At 35.7% G+C, this 18,885-nt stretch overlaps 1 protein-coding gene across 3 annotated transcripts in view; it reads right to left on the reverse strand.

Moving 5' to 3' along the window:
• Positions 1 to 18,885, reverse strand: part of MAN1A2 (mannosidase alpha class 1A member 2) — a 234,765-nt gene that overhangs the window by 114,814 nt on the left and 101,066 nt on the right. For all 3 annotated transcript variants that reach the window (XM_032420671.1, XM_032420653.1, XM_032420663.1), the window contains exons 4-5: positions 10,625 to 10,743; positions 4,701 to 4,781 (exon numbers count right to left, since the gene is read on the reverse strand). In XM_032420671.1, the coding sequence (XP_032276562.1) occupies positions 4,701 to 4,781; positions 10,625 to 10,743 (200 nt within the window). The remainder of the gene's footprint in view (positions 1 to 4,700; positions 4,782 to 10,624; positions 10,744 to 18,885) is intronic.

Consider the following 18,885-nt stretch of genomic DNA (forward strand, 5'->3'; position numbering starts at 1 on the left):
CAGCATAATACTGACTGAAGGTAGGACCAGGATGAATTAAAGATATACAGTAAACAAAAAGGGCAACCACTAAAAAAAAGAAAAAAAAATATTGAGAATAATAAGTTGTCATGGAGATAAAACAATCACAAAAAATAATATAAAATTAGGCAGAAAAAAAGAAGAGGAATGAGGAACAGATGGGACAAATAGAAAATAACAATGCAGTAGATTTAATGAACTGTATCAATAGTTAAACTGAATGTAAAGGGTTTAAACACACAAATTAAAAACAGATTGTCAAGCTTTCTTCGGGAAAACCAACTTTAAATATAAAAACATATAGGTTAAAAGATATACCATGCAAACACTACATAAAAGAAAGCCAGAGTGACTATGTCAGTATCACACAAACTAGATTTAAGAACAGAGAATGTGAGGGCACCTGGGCGGCTCAGTTGGTTAAGTGTCTGACTTCAGTTAAGAATGTGCCTTTCACTCAGGTCATGATCTCAGGGTCCTGGGATTGAGCCCCGTGTCAGGCTCCCTGCTGAGCAGGGAGTCTGCTTCACCTTCTCCCTCTGCCTCTCCCCTTTGCCCCTGCTCGTGCAGGCGCACACACGTGCTCTCTCTCTCTCTCAAATAAATAAAATCTTAGAAGAAAAATACAAAAAAAGAACAGAGAATGTGACCAAGGATAAAGAGGAAAAATTGTAAAACAATAAAAGGATCAACCAAGAAGACCTAACAATCCTAAGTGTGTACGTACCTAAGAATAGGCCTCCAAAATACAGACTCCTCACCTAGTATTTGACAGACCAAACAGACACAAAATTAGTAAAATTACATAAGATCTGAGCAACACTATTATCTACTTTGACTTAATTGATGTTTTAACAAAACCACAGCAGAATACACATTCTTTTCAAGTACACATTCTTTTTAAAATAGACCATATTCTGACCCATAAAACAAACCTCAACAAATTCAGTAGAACTGTTCTCTATTCACTGCCTACCAAAAACTTAAACTAGAAATAAGAGAAAGATATGTGGAAAACCCTGAAATATTTGAAAATTTAAAAATATATTTCTGGGGCACCTGGGTGGCTCAGTCAGTTAAACATCTGACTCTTGATTTCAGCTCAGGTCTTGATCTCAGGGTTGTGAGTTCAAGCCCCACATTGGGTGTGAAGCCTACTTGAAAAAAAAATAGATACATACATACATACATATAAAAATACATATACTTCTTTCTTTTTTTTTTTAAAGATTTTATTTATTTGCCAGAGAGAGAGAGAGTGAGCACAAGCAGGGGGAGTAGCAAGCAGAGGGAGAGGGAGAAGCAGGCTCCTGCCAAGCAGAGAGCCCGATCCGGGTCTTGATCCCAGGACCCCGGGATCATGACCCGAGCCGAAGGCAGACACCCAACCGAGCCACCCAGGTGCCCCAAAAATACATATACTTCTAAACAACTCAGGAATCAAAGAGAAAGAAAAGATTAGAAAATATTTTGAATTAAAGGAAAATGAAAATATATCAAAATTCATAGGATGTAGCTAAAGAAGGGCCAAGAAGCAAATTTATGGCACTGTTCTTTTTTAAAAGAAAGGTGTCATATTGATGATCTAAGCTCCACACCTAAGAAACAAGGGAAAAAAAAAAAAAAAGGAGCAAACAGAAGTATAAAAGGAGAAATGAAACTGAATGCACAAATATAGAGAAAAATCAATAAAACCAAAAACAAGTTATCTGAAAAAAACAAAAATACCAATACACCTGTATTGTATCCAGACTGACAAAAAAAGAGAAGACAAAATAGAGCACATTACTAACGATCCTACAGATATGAAAAGGATAAGGGAATATTACAAACACCTTTATGTCAACAGTTTACACAACTTAGAGGAAATAGGCAAATCCCCAGAAATACACAAACTACAAAAACTACAAAAGCCACTCAAGAAGAAATAAACTGAACAGTACTATATCTACCAAAAAAATTAAATAGTTTTAAAACTTAGGTGAAAAAAACAGAAACAAAAAGCTCCACAACCACATGGCTTCAGAAGGATATTCTACCAAACAATTAAAGAAGAAATAATACCAATTATACAAAAACTTCCCCAGTGAAAGGAAAAAAAAAAAAAGAAGAGGAAAGAAACACTTCCAGCTCATATTATGAGGTCGGCATTACTCTTATATAAAACACACACAAAGACATTAAAACTACATATAGATCAATATGCCACATGAATATAAATGCAAAAAATTCTCAACAATGTATTTTCAAATCAATCCTAGCAGTATATAAAAAGGATAATGTCCCATGATCAAATGGGTTTCTTCCTGAAAATGCAAGGTTGGTCTGACATTCAAAATTCAACCAATATAATCTGCAAATCAACAGATAAAGAAAAAAAATCATATATAATCATCTTATTGAATACCACAAAAACATCTGACAACATTCAACATCCATCCACAATAAATAAAAAATCTGAGCAAACTAGGAATGGAAAGGGGCTTCTTCAAGACGATAAAGGCATCTACAAAAAACCTATGGCTAACAGGGTGCCTGGGTGGCTCAGTGGATTAAGTTTCAGACTCTTGATTTCAGCTCAGGTCATGACCTCAGGGTGGTAAGATCGAACCCTGCGTCAGCCTCATGCTGGGCGTGAAGCCTGCTTAAGATTCTCTCTCTCCCTTTCCCTCACCACCATCTTCTGTCAAAAAAAAAAAAAAAAAAAGAACAAGAACAAAAAACCTATGACTAACATTTACATGTAATGGTGAAAGACTAAATGTTCTTCCTGTAAGATCAGGAAACAGACAAGGATGTAAGGCAAGACAAAGTGATAAAAGAGCTACACAGATAAAACTGTTCTCTATACAGAGAAATGAAACTATTCACTGATGACATGATCGTTTACCAAAAAAATCCCAAAAAAGCAACTAGAATTAGTGAATTTAGAAAAATCTCAGAGTACAAAGGTCAATATAAAAATCCACTGTATATTGCATAATATGAATGCTGTTCTTAGTACCACTGAACTATAATGGTAAATGAAAAATTTTGTTATGTTTTATAATATTTTTAAAAATGACAGCATCAGGAAGTTATTCAGTGATAAACAAGATGTCCTAAGCCAGCTGAAAATTTAAGTCTTTATTAAAACTTTCTTTTAAATCAACTGTATTTATAAATACTAGCAATAAACAACTAGAAATTGAAATAAAAAATACAGTACCATTTATAATAGGGCCAAAAAATATAAAATATGTATAAATCTACCAAAATATATAAAATATCTATATGCTAAAAACTAGAAACACCAAGGAAGAAAATTAAAGAAGGACTAAATAAATGGATAGATATGTCATGTTCACGGTTTGGAAGACTCCGTATTTGTTAAGATACCAATTTTCTCTAAACTCATTTATAGACTCAAGGTAATCCCAATCAAAATTCCAGTGGAATATTCTGTAGAGATCAACAAACTGATTCTAAAATAGAAAATAAAGTAAATGGAATAGCCAAGACAATTTTGAAAAGGAACCAAGTCGGAAGACTCACACAACCTGACTTCAAGACTTTCCATAAAGCCACAATGAATGCAGTGTAGTTCACACAGTGTGGCAAAAGGACAGACACAAACAGCAAGAGCACAGAGAGTGCAGAGGTCGACTCACACATACATGGTCAATTGATTTCAACAAAAGTGCAAAGTCAATTAAACAGAGAAAGGCAAGTCTTTTCAACAAATGTTGCTAGAATTTTTGAATATCCAGAAGGAAAGAAAGCTCAACCTATACCTCACAGCATATATAGACTTTAACTCAAAATGAATTACAGACTTACAAGTAAAAGTAAAACCTTAATATTTTTAGAAGAAAACGTAAGAGAAAATCTTTGTGACCTTGGATTAGGCAAACATTTCTTAAATACTAACAACATAGAAATCCATCTTTACAACACATAAAACAAAAGATGAATTTTCTTAAATTTACAAAGAGCTCTTATAATCATTTAGGCCAACAAACCAATTAAATATAGAAGCTCCTCAGGAAACAAAATAGAAATGACTTATAACCTCTTCCTTTAGTTTCTCTTTCTCCCACTCTCCAAACCTATCCTTTAAACCCACCTGAGTAGTAAAAAGGAATTTCCCACACCCACTTCCCCATCACAGCAGGTCTCAAATCAATCTGTGTGTATTACATACACCAAGACTTCCAGAAAGGAGAACTCAGAGTTGTTGCTGTGTTGGTTTTCTAAATTTATAGCAAAAAATCTCATTCGATTTCCAAACAGGCAGTTTTAATAATTAATTTTTGGTCTTTGGAAGATCCATATTCATTCTTCCTGATTTATTCCGTAATTCTGATCTTATTAATCACCCCCCACCTTGTTTCGATTATGTAGTTTAATTGCAGTGGCAAAACCCTGGAGGACAGCTCCTGCAAAGGAGAAGTGGTATATACAGAGACAGGATTTGTGATGAATTTATGTTTTTCTAAAATTCTCAAAATGGAAAAAGTTCTACCAAGTTCTACCAAGGACAGTTCTACCTGAAGCATCCAGTTCTCTCAGCAAACCTTTACATGAGTCCAATATTAGACAATTAAGAAAAATGATATGTTGTTAGGGAAATCTTTCATTTTATTAAAGTCCATTCAGAGCCCCTTGCCCCCAAACAATGTTTCACTTTAGTGGCTCACCTCTTCTCCTGAAAGGTAATAAGCTGCAAGCAGGCCTCCAATAAATCGAATGTTGACTTCAAACACAGACACCTCTGAATTCTGTGAAGACATGTTGAAAATATTCATATATACATAAAACTTCCGAGTTTTCCAAATATTTTCAGTACTTCATATGTTTCTCACAAAAACCCTGCAGAGAATGCTTTTTCCATTTTCCATACCTTCGTTTCTCATGTAACTGCAATGTCACTTTCAATTTATTAATGTTACTCAAACTCTTCTATTACTGCCACCACAACTTCCTATTAGCCAAAATCATTTTTATGTATTTACCTATTATTGTGAAATTATCAACATATTTGATGCTCTTGACTATTCTCTCTTCATGCAAGCCTCCACTTCTTGAATTCTGGAATAGTGGTATCTCCACTGGGTCCATTTCCTTCTGTTCTAGTTACTACAGCATACTGTCCCATTTTTATTATATTTCTCATGAATTTTAAATATTTTTCCTCATATATATAAAAACTTAATAAATGTTAAAAGAGGGACCAAAAAATGATAGGATGATGGATTATTCAATTAATAATGTTGAGAAAACTGACTCCCAGGTTAGAAATTAATTTGGATACTCATTTCAGATACCTCTCTCTCTCAAAATGAAATCCAAATAATTTAGAAATAAATGTAGAAAAAATTAGAATAAAAAAGTAGAAGAAAATGTGACAACATACAAATTTCCTTGACAAAGAAGGTACTTTGTAAGCATAAAATCAACTGTACTGACAACAAATGATGATAGAAAGACTTGAGTTTCCCCAAAATGAGAATGACCTATAAGGAAAAGCAATTATGAACAAAATTAAAAGGCAAACAAACAAACAAAAAAACAGAAGGAAATTTGGCACAAATATAGCAGTATTAATAACCTTAGCATATAAAGTCTGTATGTTTGTATTTAGATACAGATATAGATATTGCTGAGAAAAATTCTAATACATGGAAAGAAAAGAAGTGGCAGAGAACATGACCAAAGAATCCACAGGATATACACATTGACTAGTATAAAGATAACGTCCATAACTAATTTTTTAACAAAACTTAAAAGGAAATATATATTATCCTGAAGTGTTTCTAATATTCATAGGCAGAACACACAATTTGCTAACACAAGTATGTATCTCTGATACGGAATTTTTTTAAATTTAAATTCAATTAGCCAACATACAGTACATCCTTAGTTTCAGATGTAGTGTTCAATACTTTATCAGTCGCGTATAACACCCAGTGCTCATCACGTCACGTGCCCTTCTTATTGCCCATCACCCAGTTACCCCATCCCCCCACTTACCTCCCCTCCAGCAACCCTCAGTTAAGAGTCTCTCATGGTTTATCTCCCTCTCTGATTACTTCCTGCAATTTTTTAATAACATATCTATCATCCCATTCCATCCACGACAGGAATATGCTTTATATTACTTCATATATTCCCAATATAGACCATACTGCAGGGCACACAGCAGACATCACTAAATACAGAGAAGCAGAGAAAGAGGGAGGGAGGGCAGGCCTCTATCACTCACCGAAACAATAACCTTCTAATCAGTTTCCCTGATTTCAGCCTTCCTCTCCTCCTTACATTCCATTTATTCAGCACCCTGTAGGTACAGTGAACCTCATACATTTTAAGTCAGGTTGGGTTACTGTTGTGTGCAAACTTTTACAATGACTGCTGGTTACATTCAGAGCAAAATAACTGTAAGACCCAACATACGCTGATTCCCCACTAGCTGTATGACATCATCTCCTACCAATAGGAGTCCTCCTGACTCACTTTATTACCAAATGGGTCTACTTGCTGTTCTAGAATTACCGAACTCATCATTCCTGTATGTCAGTCTTACCCTCTACCTACAGGTCTCTGAATAGGAAGCTTATCCAAACACATCGTACAAAATACTCTAATCTTTCTTAACCTGCATATTTCCCCAATTAACACATCACCATCTGATTATATATAATTCTTTATTTGTAAAATTCAGAACTTCCCTCAGAAGAGAGACAGATAAGAGTTCTAGAAGGATAGAAGGGACAAAACAGAAGACAGGCATTATACAAAGGAGTGGTGACTACGAATCTTCCAAAATTGATAAAAACATAAGTTCTCAGACTGATGGTACATTACGAGTCCTTTAAAGAATAATCCACACATGGCGACATGGTAATGGAAATATAGAACACAGGGCAAAAAAGATTAAAACAAGGGGAAAACAAGACAGATTACCTGTGAAAAATTAGACTGATAGCATACTTTCCAACAATATAACAGAAACAGGAAGACAGTGGAACTGTACCTTTCATAGCTTAAGAGAAAATAATCAACCTCCAATACTATACTCAACTATAATATCCAGTATGAGAGAGCCTTATATCCACATGGCTTCCACTGGGTCTCTTCTCAGAAATGTCACCGTGACAAAGAGTCCTTCACTAGCCACCCCATGTAAGATGGCAACCCCATACTTGCTCCAATCCTACTTGCTCTCCTTTACTGTTCTCCACAGCATTTATCACCACCTGATATACTATATGTGACTTGAAGATTTCTTTACTGTTTTTCTCCCAAAACTGGAGTACAAACTCAAGAAGAAATAAGACTGTTTTGCTCTTTACTGTATCCACAGAAGCCAGAACAGTGCCTGTCCCAGAGAAGGCATTCAATAAATTTATTTATTTATTCCTTCATTCAGTCAGTCCTCCATTCATTCATTAATTTGGAAGTTTCAAATACAAGTTGGAACCAGCTAGACAACAATTACACATAAGACAAGAGGGAGATGAGCTAAATTAAAGCATTCTAAGAGACTTATGTTCTTCAGAAGGAGGAAAAAGAAACTGATTTTAAACTTAAATAGTATACATACAAAATTTTAAGGACAACCCCAGAATGAATGGAAATGACAAGTATAAATGTCAATGAAGCAGAGGGAAAAAGAGATATAAAGTAACTTAACCTAAAATAAGGGAAGCAGCAAATAAAAACAATGAAAAGTACAACAATAATATAGGTTGAAAAACAAAGATGGAAGACCCAACTCCAAATACATGTTATCACAATAAATGTAAATATTCCAAACTTGACAGTTAAAAGACTCCAAGACTGGATAAAAATAACAAAATCCAAATACACACTTCATGCAAAATATACAGTGAAAACACATGACACAGAAAGATTAAAAGTAAAGGGATGGTGAATGATTGTGCTGATTATTAAGCTTTCTTTCCTCAGGTTCACATCTATCCTTCTAGAGCCTACTTGGTATGCTGGAATTGGAACTCTGCAAATATATGTCTCATTAGCCAGCTGGCTCCCTTATGAGCCATGCCAACAGGAAGTTTTACAAAGATAATACAAGGCTGGAAGAAGGAGAAAGGACTGATTCCTTCCAATTTACTTCTGGTTTCTGACCATGTCAAAGCAGCCATGGTTCTTGGCCCTGGCAGTGGCAGCTGGTTCCACATGACAGTTCCCCTGCCACACACACATTCTCCAAATCGCCTCACTGTGGCCCACCAGCTAGGGGCCCTCTCCTCAGAGGTCTGAGTCCCAGCTCTAAAAAGCTCTTTTAAGAGCTCCGACATACCAGAAACAGAGTCCCAAATTACCAACTTCTTCCCACTGTTCTCACAGTCCCAGGGAGGTGGATATTTACTGTAGTTACTACCTCTTATGATACCATAATGTTCTCTTTCTGCCTTTTCAGTTCCCCGTTATTTGGTTAACAATTCTAAACATTAAATCCGCTAATTAAAATAAATGGTATAGTTCTGGTTCCTGATTGAGTGAACTGATACAATGATATACCAGCGGATTATTAGGCCTAATAAAGCTGACATGTTAATGGACAGGAGTATTTGAGACTGTAGAGACGCCAATTCTCTCTAAATTAATCTGTAAATTGAATGCAATCCTCATCAAAATGTCAACAGTACTCCAGAGCTTACAAGAACAAAGAGCTGAGAACTGCTAAGATAATTTCCTAGTAGAACGAGATCAGATATCAAGCTTCCTATAAAAATATTGTAGTTAAGACAGTTTAGTATTGATGTAAGCACAAAGAAAAAAAGTGACAGAAAAGAATCAGCTCAAATGACTAATGTGGCATGTATAAAAAGCAGGGAAATAAACAGTTCTAGGATCAACTAATAGTTGCCTATCTCACCCTAAATCAATTTCATATGGATTAAAGTCCTAAATGCAAAAACCAAACTTTAAAACATTCAGAATGAAATATAGGCATATATCTTCAATAAGAGTAAGGATTTCTTAAATAAGATACAAAAAGTCACATCCTATAAGGACCACATAGCCAAACAGGGGAGGGGAAAAAAAAAAACAAAACCTGTATTTCACAGCCTCCCCTTACACTAAGGTTGGGCCATATAAGTCAGATCTATTCAACAGTATAGAAGCAAAATTGGGGTAACCGATTCCTGTAAAGTGTTATAGAAGAGTCATGTATCTTTCCTCTTTTCTGCAACTGGAAGGTTTATCCACCTTATTGAGGAACCACCTTGCTTAGACCATGAGGTTGAAGCTATACACTGAAGTTGACAGAGCAACAAGACAAAGGATCCTAGATCCTTGAGGATCAAGGAGCTACACTGAAGTTGACAGAGCAACAAGACAAAGGATCCTAGATCCTTGAGGATCAAGGAGCTACCCAAGCCAACCCTAAACTGCTTATCTCCGTGCTTAATTTACATGAAAGTGAAATAAACAGCTATCTTGTTTAAGCTATTTTATTAGATTTTCTGCCACTCACAGACAAACCTAAATCTAACTGATAATAAAAATTGTTCTAATTGATGTATATCCAAAATGCTAGAATAACATAAAAGAAAGTAATCCATTTTTGTGTGGTTAGCATCAGGAAAGCAGGAGAGAAGAAATAATTACAGATTTAAATCACAATTTGAATGATGCAGAGTCTGCCAAAGAGAAAAACACACAGTGAAAGAGTGACTTCTGACCACAGCAAGAAAGAACAGCAAGCACAAATATCATGAAAGATAATAATGAACATGACAAGGGGGCGCCTGGGTGGCTCAGTCGTTAAGCGTCTGCCTTCGGCTCAGGTCATGATCCCAGGGTCCTGGGATCGAGCCCCGCATCGGGCTCCCTGCTCCGCGGGAGGCCTGCTTCTCCCTCTCCCTCTGCCTCTCCCCCTGCTTGTGTTCCCTCTCTCGCTGTCTCTCCCTCTGTCGAATAAATAAATAAAATCTTAAAAAAAAAAAAAAAAAAAAAATAATGAACATGACAAAATAGTCCATACAACTTGTGGGCAAATGCTGGTAATAATGAAAAAAATTGCTACCATTTACGAGCACTTAATGTGTACCAGATTATCTCAAATAATCCTTACAACACTGCAATCCAATAGTAATTTTATGACAGGTTTAGAAAAAATAAGGAACTTTCCCAAGTCACACAGCAAGAATGTAGCTGTGTTGGGCTTCAAACTTTAGCCCCACCACTTAACAACTATGCCAAAATGCTGGAAGGAGGGGCATCGCATCAGCCTAGTTATGAAGGTTCATCAAAACCATACCAGATTATTGAATCTTTAAAAAATAATAAAACGCTTATTGTTTATAAAATAGTTTATGCTTTCCTGGTATTTCTATTCCCATGTGTTTTTTTCTGTAACTCCTGCTTAACACACTGAACACGTTGCCTCAAATGGTAAGGTTAAGAAAAGTGAAAGGAAGATGGTGAGAAAGGGTATGTATTTTACACAAAAGTTAAATAACAACTCTAATCCCAGAAGAAGACAGGGAATTTAGGATTTCCTTAAACTGTTAGTATAATGCTCAAAACTACTCTGGTTAGATGCTGTCTTTTCAAGGTCGATCAAAGAAGTCATCAACTGTATACTCACCACACTGAAATCAAGGGTGTCTTCAATCCATTTTTGCCCATCTCGGAATTCATCATGAAGTCCCATGATATAAAGGGTATCCAAAGCATCTACTATGGTAGCACCCATTTGTGAACTTCCTATATTTGGGGTGGAGAGAAAACTGTCATTAATAACATGCCCTTCATATAAGGTCTGTTTTAATTTTTTAATATATAAAAAAATCAAAGTAGAAATATAAGGACCAAAAATAATACCCAACGTGGTTCACTTTTTCTTTTTTTCTTTAAGATTTTGTTTATTTGACAGAGAGAGACACAGCGAGAGAGGGAACACAAGCAGGGAGAGTGGGAGGGGGAGAAGCAGGCTTCCCGCGGACCAGGGAGCCCAATGTGGGGCTCGATCCCAGGACCCTGGGATCTTGACCTGAGCTGAAGGCAGACGCTTAATGACTGAGCCACCCAGGCGCCCCTGGTTCACTTTTTCTTAAGAACAAATAATAAACACTGTTCAATGTATTTCCTAAAGATGACATGTTAACCACTAATAGGAAGGTAAAGGAAAACTAAAATTGTAGCTCTCCTTCATTTTCTTCGTGGTCACAGTATGAGATATCTACCTACTTAACTAAGTTTAAAAAAAAAAAAAAAAGGATTAATTCAAGAAACAGGGAGGGTGGTTCAAGATGTCAATCCAAGTCGTAAGACAACCATGCTGTTCTGGTACAAATGCACAGAAAGGGCAAAAAATATACTTAGAAATAATAATAAAAGTACAATAAGGCTAGATGACCACGGTAAAACAGAAAGTATAATAATCCTTACTATTCAAAAAGCAGGTTAATCATACCGAAAAAGAAAGTATTAAACAAAATGTGAGTAGAAAAAATCAAAATAATAGGAACTATACCCATCTTAAAGAGAGAAAGAATCCTGAAGTTAAAGTAAACAATTCAGGGAGGGAGAAACTAATTCAACAAAACCAGCTGATAGCAAAACTAGACATTATAAACACCTGACAAGCAAATGGGTCAATCTAACTAATAAATAGAACTGTGAAATCCTGAATACAATCTAAAACAAATCTAATAGCATATAAAAGAGTAAGTAACAAGGAGCAGATGAGTCTTCCCCAGCCCCAAGAACACAATTATTCTATCTTCTGAGAATGAAAATTATCCCTACTTGTCACTACCTAGATTAAAATGGCTTTATTACTGTCTTCATCAACGTGAGTTTACTGTTACCCTGGCCCAGAAAGATAAAAGTTGCAAAATAATTTTACTGTTCATTCCAGGAACTTCCTGAAAGACCTCTTCAATGGAAAGTTATCAAATGATGGCTTAAAACTTTGAACTCTGTACCTCTCAATTCTCTGCTTACCAATCCTAAGCTGTTATATTATGGTCCTTACCCAATCATAACCAAGTACCCCTACCCCAACTGAAAGGCCCATCTTAACCCAGACTTAAAATCTCAATAAATATCTCAACTTTGTCCTTCTCCATCTGACAGGCCACTAAGGTTCTGGTAAGGTAGTGACCTACTGTACCACAGTTAAGCATTAAACTCAGCTTTGTCTTATCAACAAGTCGCGTTTGACACTGCATGGTTACTATTCTTTCTTTTCTCTTCCATTCCTTTTTCCACTGGGCAAACAGTGCTTTATTCTGATGCTTTAAAGCTATACAAATTCATTCTTAAAATGTCCTTAACTTACATTTTCTTCTTCACATGATTCTAACAACTTTCTCAACTCATCAATAAATATTATCTTTCCACTAAAAAGACAAGCACTCCACCACACTCTGATAAAGTTCCTGGTTCTTGTCCCCACTTAAGTTCCCTTCATGTTGACATTAACTAGAATGTTTGTTCTGGGTTATTACAGACATACTTTCCATTTACTTTTCTTTGTTCCTCAACTTTTTATTAGGATGATAAATATTTTATCAAGCCTTTAATCACCCAGATATCCCTATCTCTTCCATAATCATTTAAATATGTATCTTTTTATGTATTTCATCCAAAATATTTATTATGCTTATTTTAAATCCTTAAGAGTACCTGTTTTTGTTATTTCAATTTTTATAGGTAGTTATGCTTCAGTTCTCTAGTTATTTATGGAATCCTGGAAGTGCGTATTCCTCTAAGGTGCAGACAACTCTGGAACGGAAAAAGGGCTGACCCACCTGTTCTGTACCAATTCTGGTTAGTTCCACAAGAAGAGGTTTGTGCCATGGGCTAAACAGCCCAAGGAAGAAAAAGGCAAAATTGAAGTTCCTGGCTATCACTATGATTGTTTACCTAGACAATTCAAGATTTCAACTGGAAAAGGTTAAAAGATCTAACACTACCCTTGGGATAGGGCGCCTAGGTGGCTCAGTTGGTTAAGCGTCTGCCTTTGGCTCAGGTCATGATCCCAGGGTCCTGGGATCGAGCCCTACATTGGGCTCCCTTCTCAGCATGGGAGTCTGCTTCTCCCTCTCCCTCTCCCTGCTCAGGCTCTCACTCTCTCTCTGAAATAAATAAATAAAATCTTAAATATATAAATAAATAAATCTACATTTGGGTCGAAGAAGTGAAACACAATACTGTAGAATGTATAAAAGATTAATAAAACTTTATTATGGGAACACAGGATTCAACTAATGCAGTTCTCAAAACTCATAACTTGAAAACTTTATGTTATTTAATAAGAACAATGAAAATAATTGAATTCACAACATTCTACTAAGGAAACAAAAAAAGAATGATAAACCTGAGCAAAAAAGTTCAAAGAATCAGAAAAAAAGGCAAAAATTGATGAATTAGAAATAAAGAAAATTGTCAAAAATATAAATTCAAGAGATAGTTCTATTAGAAGAACTATATAATGAATCTACCACTAACCAATGTTTAAAACGTAGCCAGGGAATGCAAAAACACAAAATAAGAAATAAGACTGCATCAATAGATACAGACGAAACTAAGAAACTATACAAAACCCACTGTAGTCATATTGTATCAATAAATTTGAAAAAATGAGTGCAACTGATTATTTTCTATGAATATATATTATATATTTAATATTATATATAGTAACACATAAAATAAAAATATTACATATATGTTTATATATATTTATATATTTATTTATTTTAATATATGTATTTTATATATATATAAAACTTTGACTTAGAAAAGAAACATAAAATCTAAACAAAACAGACCAAGAAACAGAGGAAATTGAGAAGTTCTGAAAGAACTACCCACCATAAAAGTATCATACTCTGGAAGTTCCATAGAATAGATTTTATTTTAATTTTAAGAACAGTAACTCCTACATAAATTTTTATAGAATATAGAGAGATCTTAAAATCCAATTTATGGATTCTGCATACCATTGATGCAAAAGTCTCGGTAAGAAAAATAAAACTACTATCTGATCTCATTTGTGAGCATCATGGAAATATTTAAGAGTGAAATTGCTGAGCTGTGTGATAAGCTTATGTTTAACTTTACAAGAGACTGACAAACAGCTCTTCAGAGTGTACCATTTTATACACCCAGCAACAATGCAGAAGAGTTCTGGTTGCTCTAGCATCCTTGTCAACATTTGGTATTGCTGCCCTTTTTAATTTTAGACATTCTAATGAGTGTGTAGGATATTGCATTGTGGGTTGAATTTTAATTCTCTGGAAACTGATGTGCTTATTGGCTATTCATAAACCTTCTTTGGTATATGAATCATCTATATATTCTAAATACATTCGTGTGTGTGTACCACAAACATTTTCTCCAAGTCTTGTGGCTGACTTTTCATTTTCTTAACGTCTTTTGGAGAGCAGAAATTTTTAATTTTTATGAAGTCCAATTTATCCATTTTTTCCCTTTTATGGTTTATGCTTTTTGTATTCTAAAAACTCTTTTCTTACCTCAAAGTCACAAAGATTTTCTCCAAAGCTTTCTACCGAAAGTTTTACACTTTTCACTTTTATGTTTAGCTCTATGATCCATTTCAAGTTAATTTTTATGTACAAGAGTCAAGGTTTGTTATTTTTCTATATGAATATGTAGCTGATCCAGCATGATTTACTGGAAAGGTATCTTTTTACCCACTGAATTACCCAGGCACCTTTGAATCAACCATGTATGTGCAGTCCTAGTTCTGTGCTTTTCCACTGATCTCTCTGTCTCCAGTAAGACTGTCCTCATTACTGCAGCTTTATAATACATCTTAAAATCAGGTAATATAAATCCCTCAACTTAGTTCTTCTTTTTAAAAGATTACTTTATTGCACATGCTTTGCATTTTCATATAGATTTTTGAGTCAGCCTATCAATTTATGCAAAAAGTCATTTTGACTGGGATTTCTTTAAATTTAAATATGACTTTTAAGAGAACTGACATCCCCACAGTATTGAGTATTCCAATTCATGAACATGGCATCTCCATTTATTTAAGTCCTTTGAAATTTCTCTCGATAATCACAGTTTTAAGTGTATAGGTTTTGCACATATTTTGTTAAATTCACCTGCATACAGTTCATATTTTCTGATGCTATTGCAAATGGTATTATTAAAAAAAATTGCATTGTGACTGTTTATTGCTAGTATATAGAAATACAACTTATTTGGGGTTTTTTTGTTTGTTTTTTAAAGATTTTATTTATTTATTTGACAGAGAGAGCGCGCGCAAGAGTGAGCACACAAGCAAGGGGGAGCAGCAGAGGGAAGAGAGAGAAGCAGGCTTTCCGCTGAGCAGGGAGCCTGATGCGAGGCTCGACCCCAGGACCCTGGGATCATGACCTGAGCCAAAGGCAGACGCTTAACGACTGAGCCACCCAGGCACCCCAATGCAATTTATTTTGTACACTGAACTTGTACCTTATGACCTTACTAAATTTTATTCAATCTAGTACTTGGTTGGTGTTGTCCAGTAGATTCCTTAAGATGTTCTTCATGGACAATCTTACTGACTACAAGACACTTGTACTTCTTCATTTCCAATCTTTATATCTCTTTTGTCTTTTTCTTAGTGTACTGGCTAGGACCTCAACTCCAATCTCACAAAAGTAAGAGAGCAGACATCCTGGCCTAGTTCATAATCTTAGGGAAAAACATCTAGTGTTCCAATATTAAGCATGTGGCAAACTTTCCATTTGTTTTATTTTGGGGTATCTGTGTGTCTGTGTGTTTTAATGCCTTTCTTTAATCAGGCTCAGGAAGTTCCCTTCTATGCCAGTCACCTGAGAGCTTTTATCATGGATCAATCTTGAGTATTGTTAAATGCGTTTTCTGCATCTACTGAAATGATCATATATGTGGAATTTAACAAACAAAACAGAGGATCGTAAGGGCAGAGAAGGAAAAATAAAAGAAGACGAAATCAGAGAGGGAGACAAACCATAAGAGACTCAATCACAGGAAACAAACAGGATTGCTGTAGGGGAGAGGGTGCGGGGATGGGATGACTGGGTGATGGTCATTTAGGAGCATACCTTTTATAATGAGCACTGGGTAGTATATAAGACTGATGAATCACTGACCTCTAGGTCTGAAACCAATAATAGAGTATATGTTAATTAACTGAATTTAAATAAAAAATAAATTTAAAAAAGGAGTTTAATTCAAAGATGACCAGCGTGAGTTGGTATCTCATTGTGGTTCTGATTTTTATTTCCCTGATGCCAGGTGATGTTGAGCATTTTTTCATATGCCTGTTGGCCATTTGGATAGTTTCTTTGGAAAAATATCTCTTCATGTCTTCATGCCCATTTCTTGACTGGATTATTTGTTTTTGGGGTATTGAGTCTGAGAAGTTCTTTATAGATCTTGGATATTAGCCCTTTATCAGATATGTCATTTGCAAATATCTTTGTCCATTCTGTAGGTTACCTTTTAGTTTTGTTGATTGTTTCCTCTGCTGTGCAAAAGCTTTTTATCTTAATGAAGTCCCAATCGTTTATTTTTGCTTTTGTTTCCCATGCCTTTGGAGAAGTTTCTAACAAGAAGTTGCTGTGGCCAAAGTCAAAGAGGTCGCTGCCTGTATTCTACTCTAGGATTTTGATGGATTCCTGTCCCACATTTAGGTCTTTCATCCATTTTGAGTTTATCTTTGTGTATGCTGTAAGACAATGGTCCAGTTTCATTCTTCTGCATGTGGCTCTCCAATTTTCCCAACATTTGTTGAAGAGACTGTCTTTTTTCCATCGGATATTCCTTCCTCTTTTGTCAAAGACTAGTTGGCCATAAAGTTGAGGGTCTATTTCTGGGTTCTGTATACTGTTCCACTGATCTGTGTGTCTGTTTTTGTGCCAGTACCATATTGTCTTGATGACTACAGCTTTGTAATTGAGCTTGAAGTCCAGCAATGTGATGCCACCAGTTTTGGTTTTCTTTTTCAACATTCAATATATCTGTTAAGTCCATCTGATCCAGTGTGTCATTGGCTATTCAGGGTCTTTTGTGATTCCATACAAATTTTAAGATTATTTGTTTCAACTCTATGAAAAAAGTTAATAGTATTTTGATAGGGATTGCACTGAATGTATAGACTGCTTTGTGTAGCATAGACATTTTAACAATATTTGTTCTTCCAATCCATAAGCATGGAATGTTTTTCCATTTCTTTGTGTCTTCCTCAATTTCTTTCATGAGAATTCTATAATTTTCTGAGTACAGATCCTTTGCCTCTTTGGTTAGGTTTAGTCCTAGGTATCTGATGGTTTTGGGTGCAATTATAAATGGGATCAACTCCTTAATTTCTATTTCTTTTTGTCTCGTTGGTGTACAGAAATGCAACGGATTTCTGTGCACTGATTTTATATCCTGTCATTTGCTGTATGAGTTCTAGGAATTTTGGGGTGGACTCTTTTGGGTTTTCCACATTGAGTATCATGTCACCTGCTAATAGTGAGACTTTGACTTCTTTGCTGGTTCAGATGCCTTTTATTTCTTTTTCCTGTCTGACTGCTGAGGCTAGGACTTCTAGTACTATACTGAACAACGGTGGTGAAAGTGGGCATCCCAGTTGTGTTCCTCACCTTAGGGGAAAAGCTCTCAATTCTTCCCCATTGAGAATGATATTCACTGTGGGCTTTTCATAGATGGCTTTTATGATATTGAAGTACATTCCCTCTATCCCCACACTGTGAAGAGTTTTAATCAAGAAAAGATGCTGTACTTTATCAAATACTTTTTCTGCATCTATTGAGAGGGTCATATTGTTCTTGTCCTTTCTTTTATTTATGTAGTGTATCCCATTGATTGATTTGCGGATGTTGAACCACCCTTGCAGCCCAGGAATAAATCCCACTTGGTCATGGTGAATAATCCTTTAAATGTACTGTTGGATCCTATTGGGTAGTATCTTGGTGAGAATGTTTGCATTCATAGTCATCAGGTATATCAGTCTGTAATTCTCCTTCTTGGTGGGGTCTTTGGTTTTGGGATCAAGGCAATGCTGGACTCAGAGAATGAGTCTGGAAGTTTTCCATCCATTTCTAGTTTTTGAAAAAGCTTCAGAAGAATAGGTATTTTTTTTTTAAAGATTTTATTTATTTATTTGAGAGAGAGAATGAGAGAGAGAGAGAGCACATGAGAGGGGGGGAGGGTCAGAGGGAGAAGCAGACTCCCTGCTGAGCAGGGAGCCTGATGCGGGACTCGATCCCAGGACTCCAGGATCATGACCTGAGCTGAAGGCAGTCGCTTAGCCAACTGAGCCACCTAGGCGCCCCTAAGAATAGGTATTAATTCTTCTTGAAATGTTTGGTAGAATTCCCCTAGGAAACATCCAACCCTGGACTCTTGTTCGTTGGGAGATTTTTTGATTACTGCTTCAATTTCCTTGCTGGTTGTGGGTCTGTTCAGGTTTTCTATTTCTTCCTGTTTCAGTTTTGATAGTTTATACATCTCTAGGAATGCATCCGTTTCTTCCAGATTGCCTAACTTGTTGGCATACAGTTGCTCATAATATGTTCTTACAATTGTTTGTATTTCTTCGGTGTTGGTTGTGATCTTTCCTCCTTCATGATTTTATTTATTTGGGTCCTTTCTCTTTTTTTTTGATAAGTCTGGCCAGGGGTTTATCAATCTTATTAATTCTTTTAAAGAACCAGCTCCTAGTTTTATTGATCTGTTGATCTGTTCTACTGTTCTTTTGGTTTCTATTTCATTGATTTCTGTTCTAATCTTATTAATTCTCTTCTCCTGCTCGGTTTAGGCTTTATTTGCTGTTCTTTCTCCAGCTCCTTTAGGTGTAAGGTTAGCTTGTGTATTTGAGACCTTTCTTGTTTCATG

Source organism: Phoca vitulina, unplaced genomic scaffold, assembly GCF_004348235.1.
Source record: "Phoca vitulina isolate PV1807 unplaced genomic scaffold, GSC_HSeal_1.0 scaffold2, whole genome shotgun sequence".
NCBI classification, from domain to species: Eukaryota; Metazoa; Chordata; class Mammalia; order Carnivora; family Phocidae; genus Phoca; species Phoca vitulina.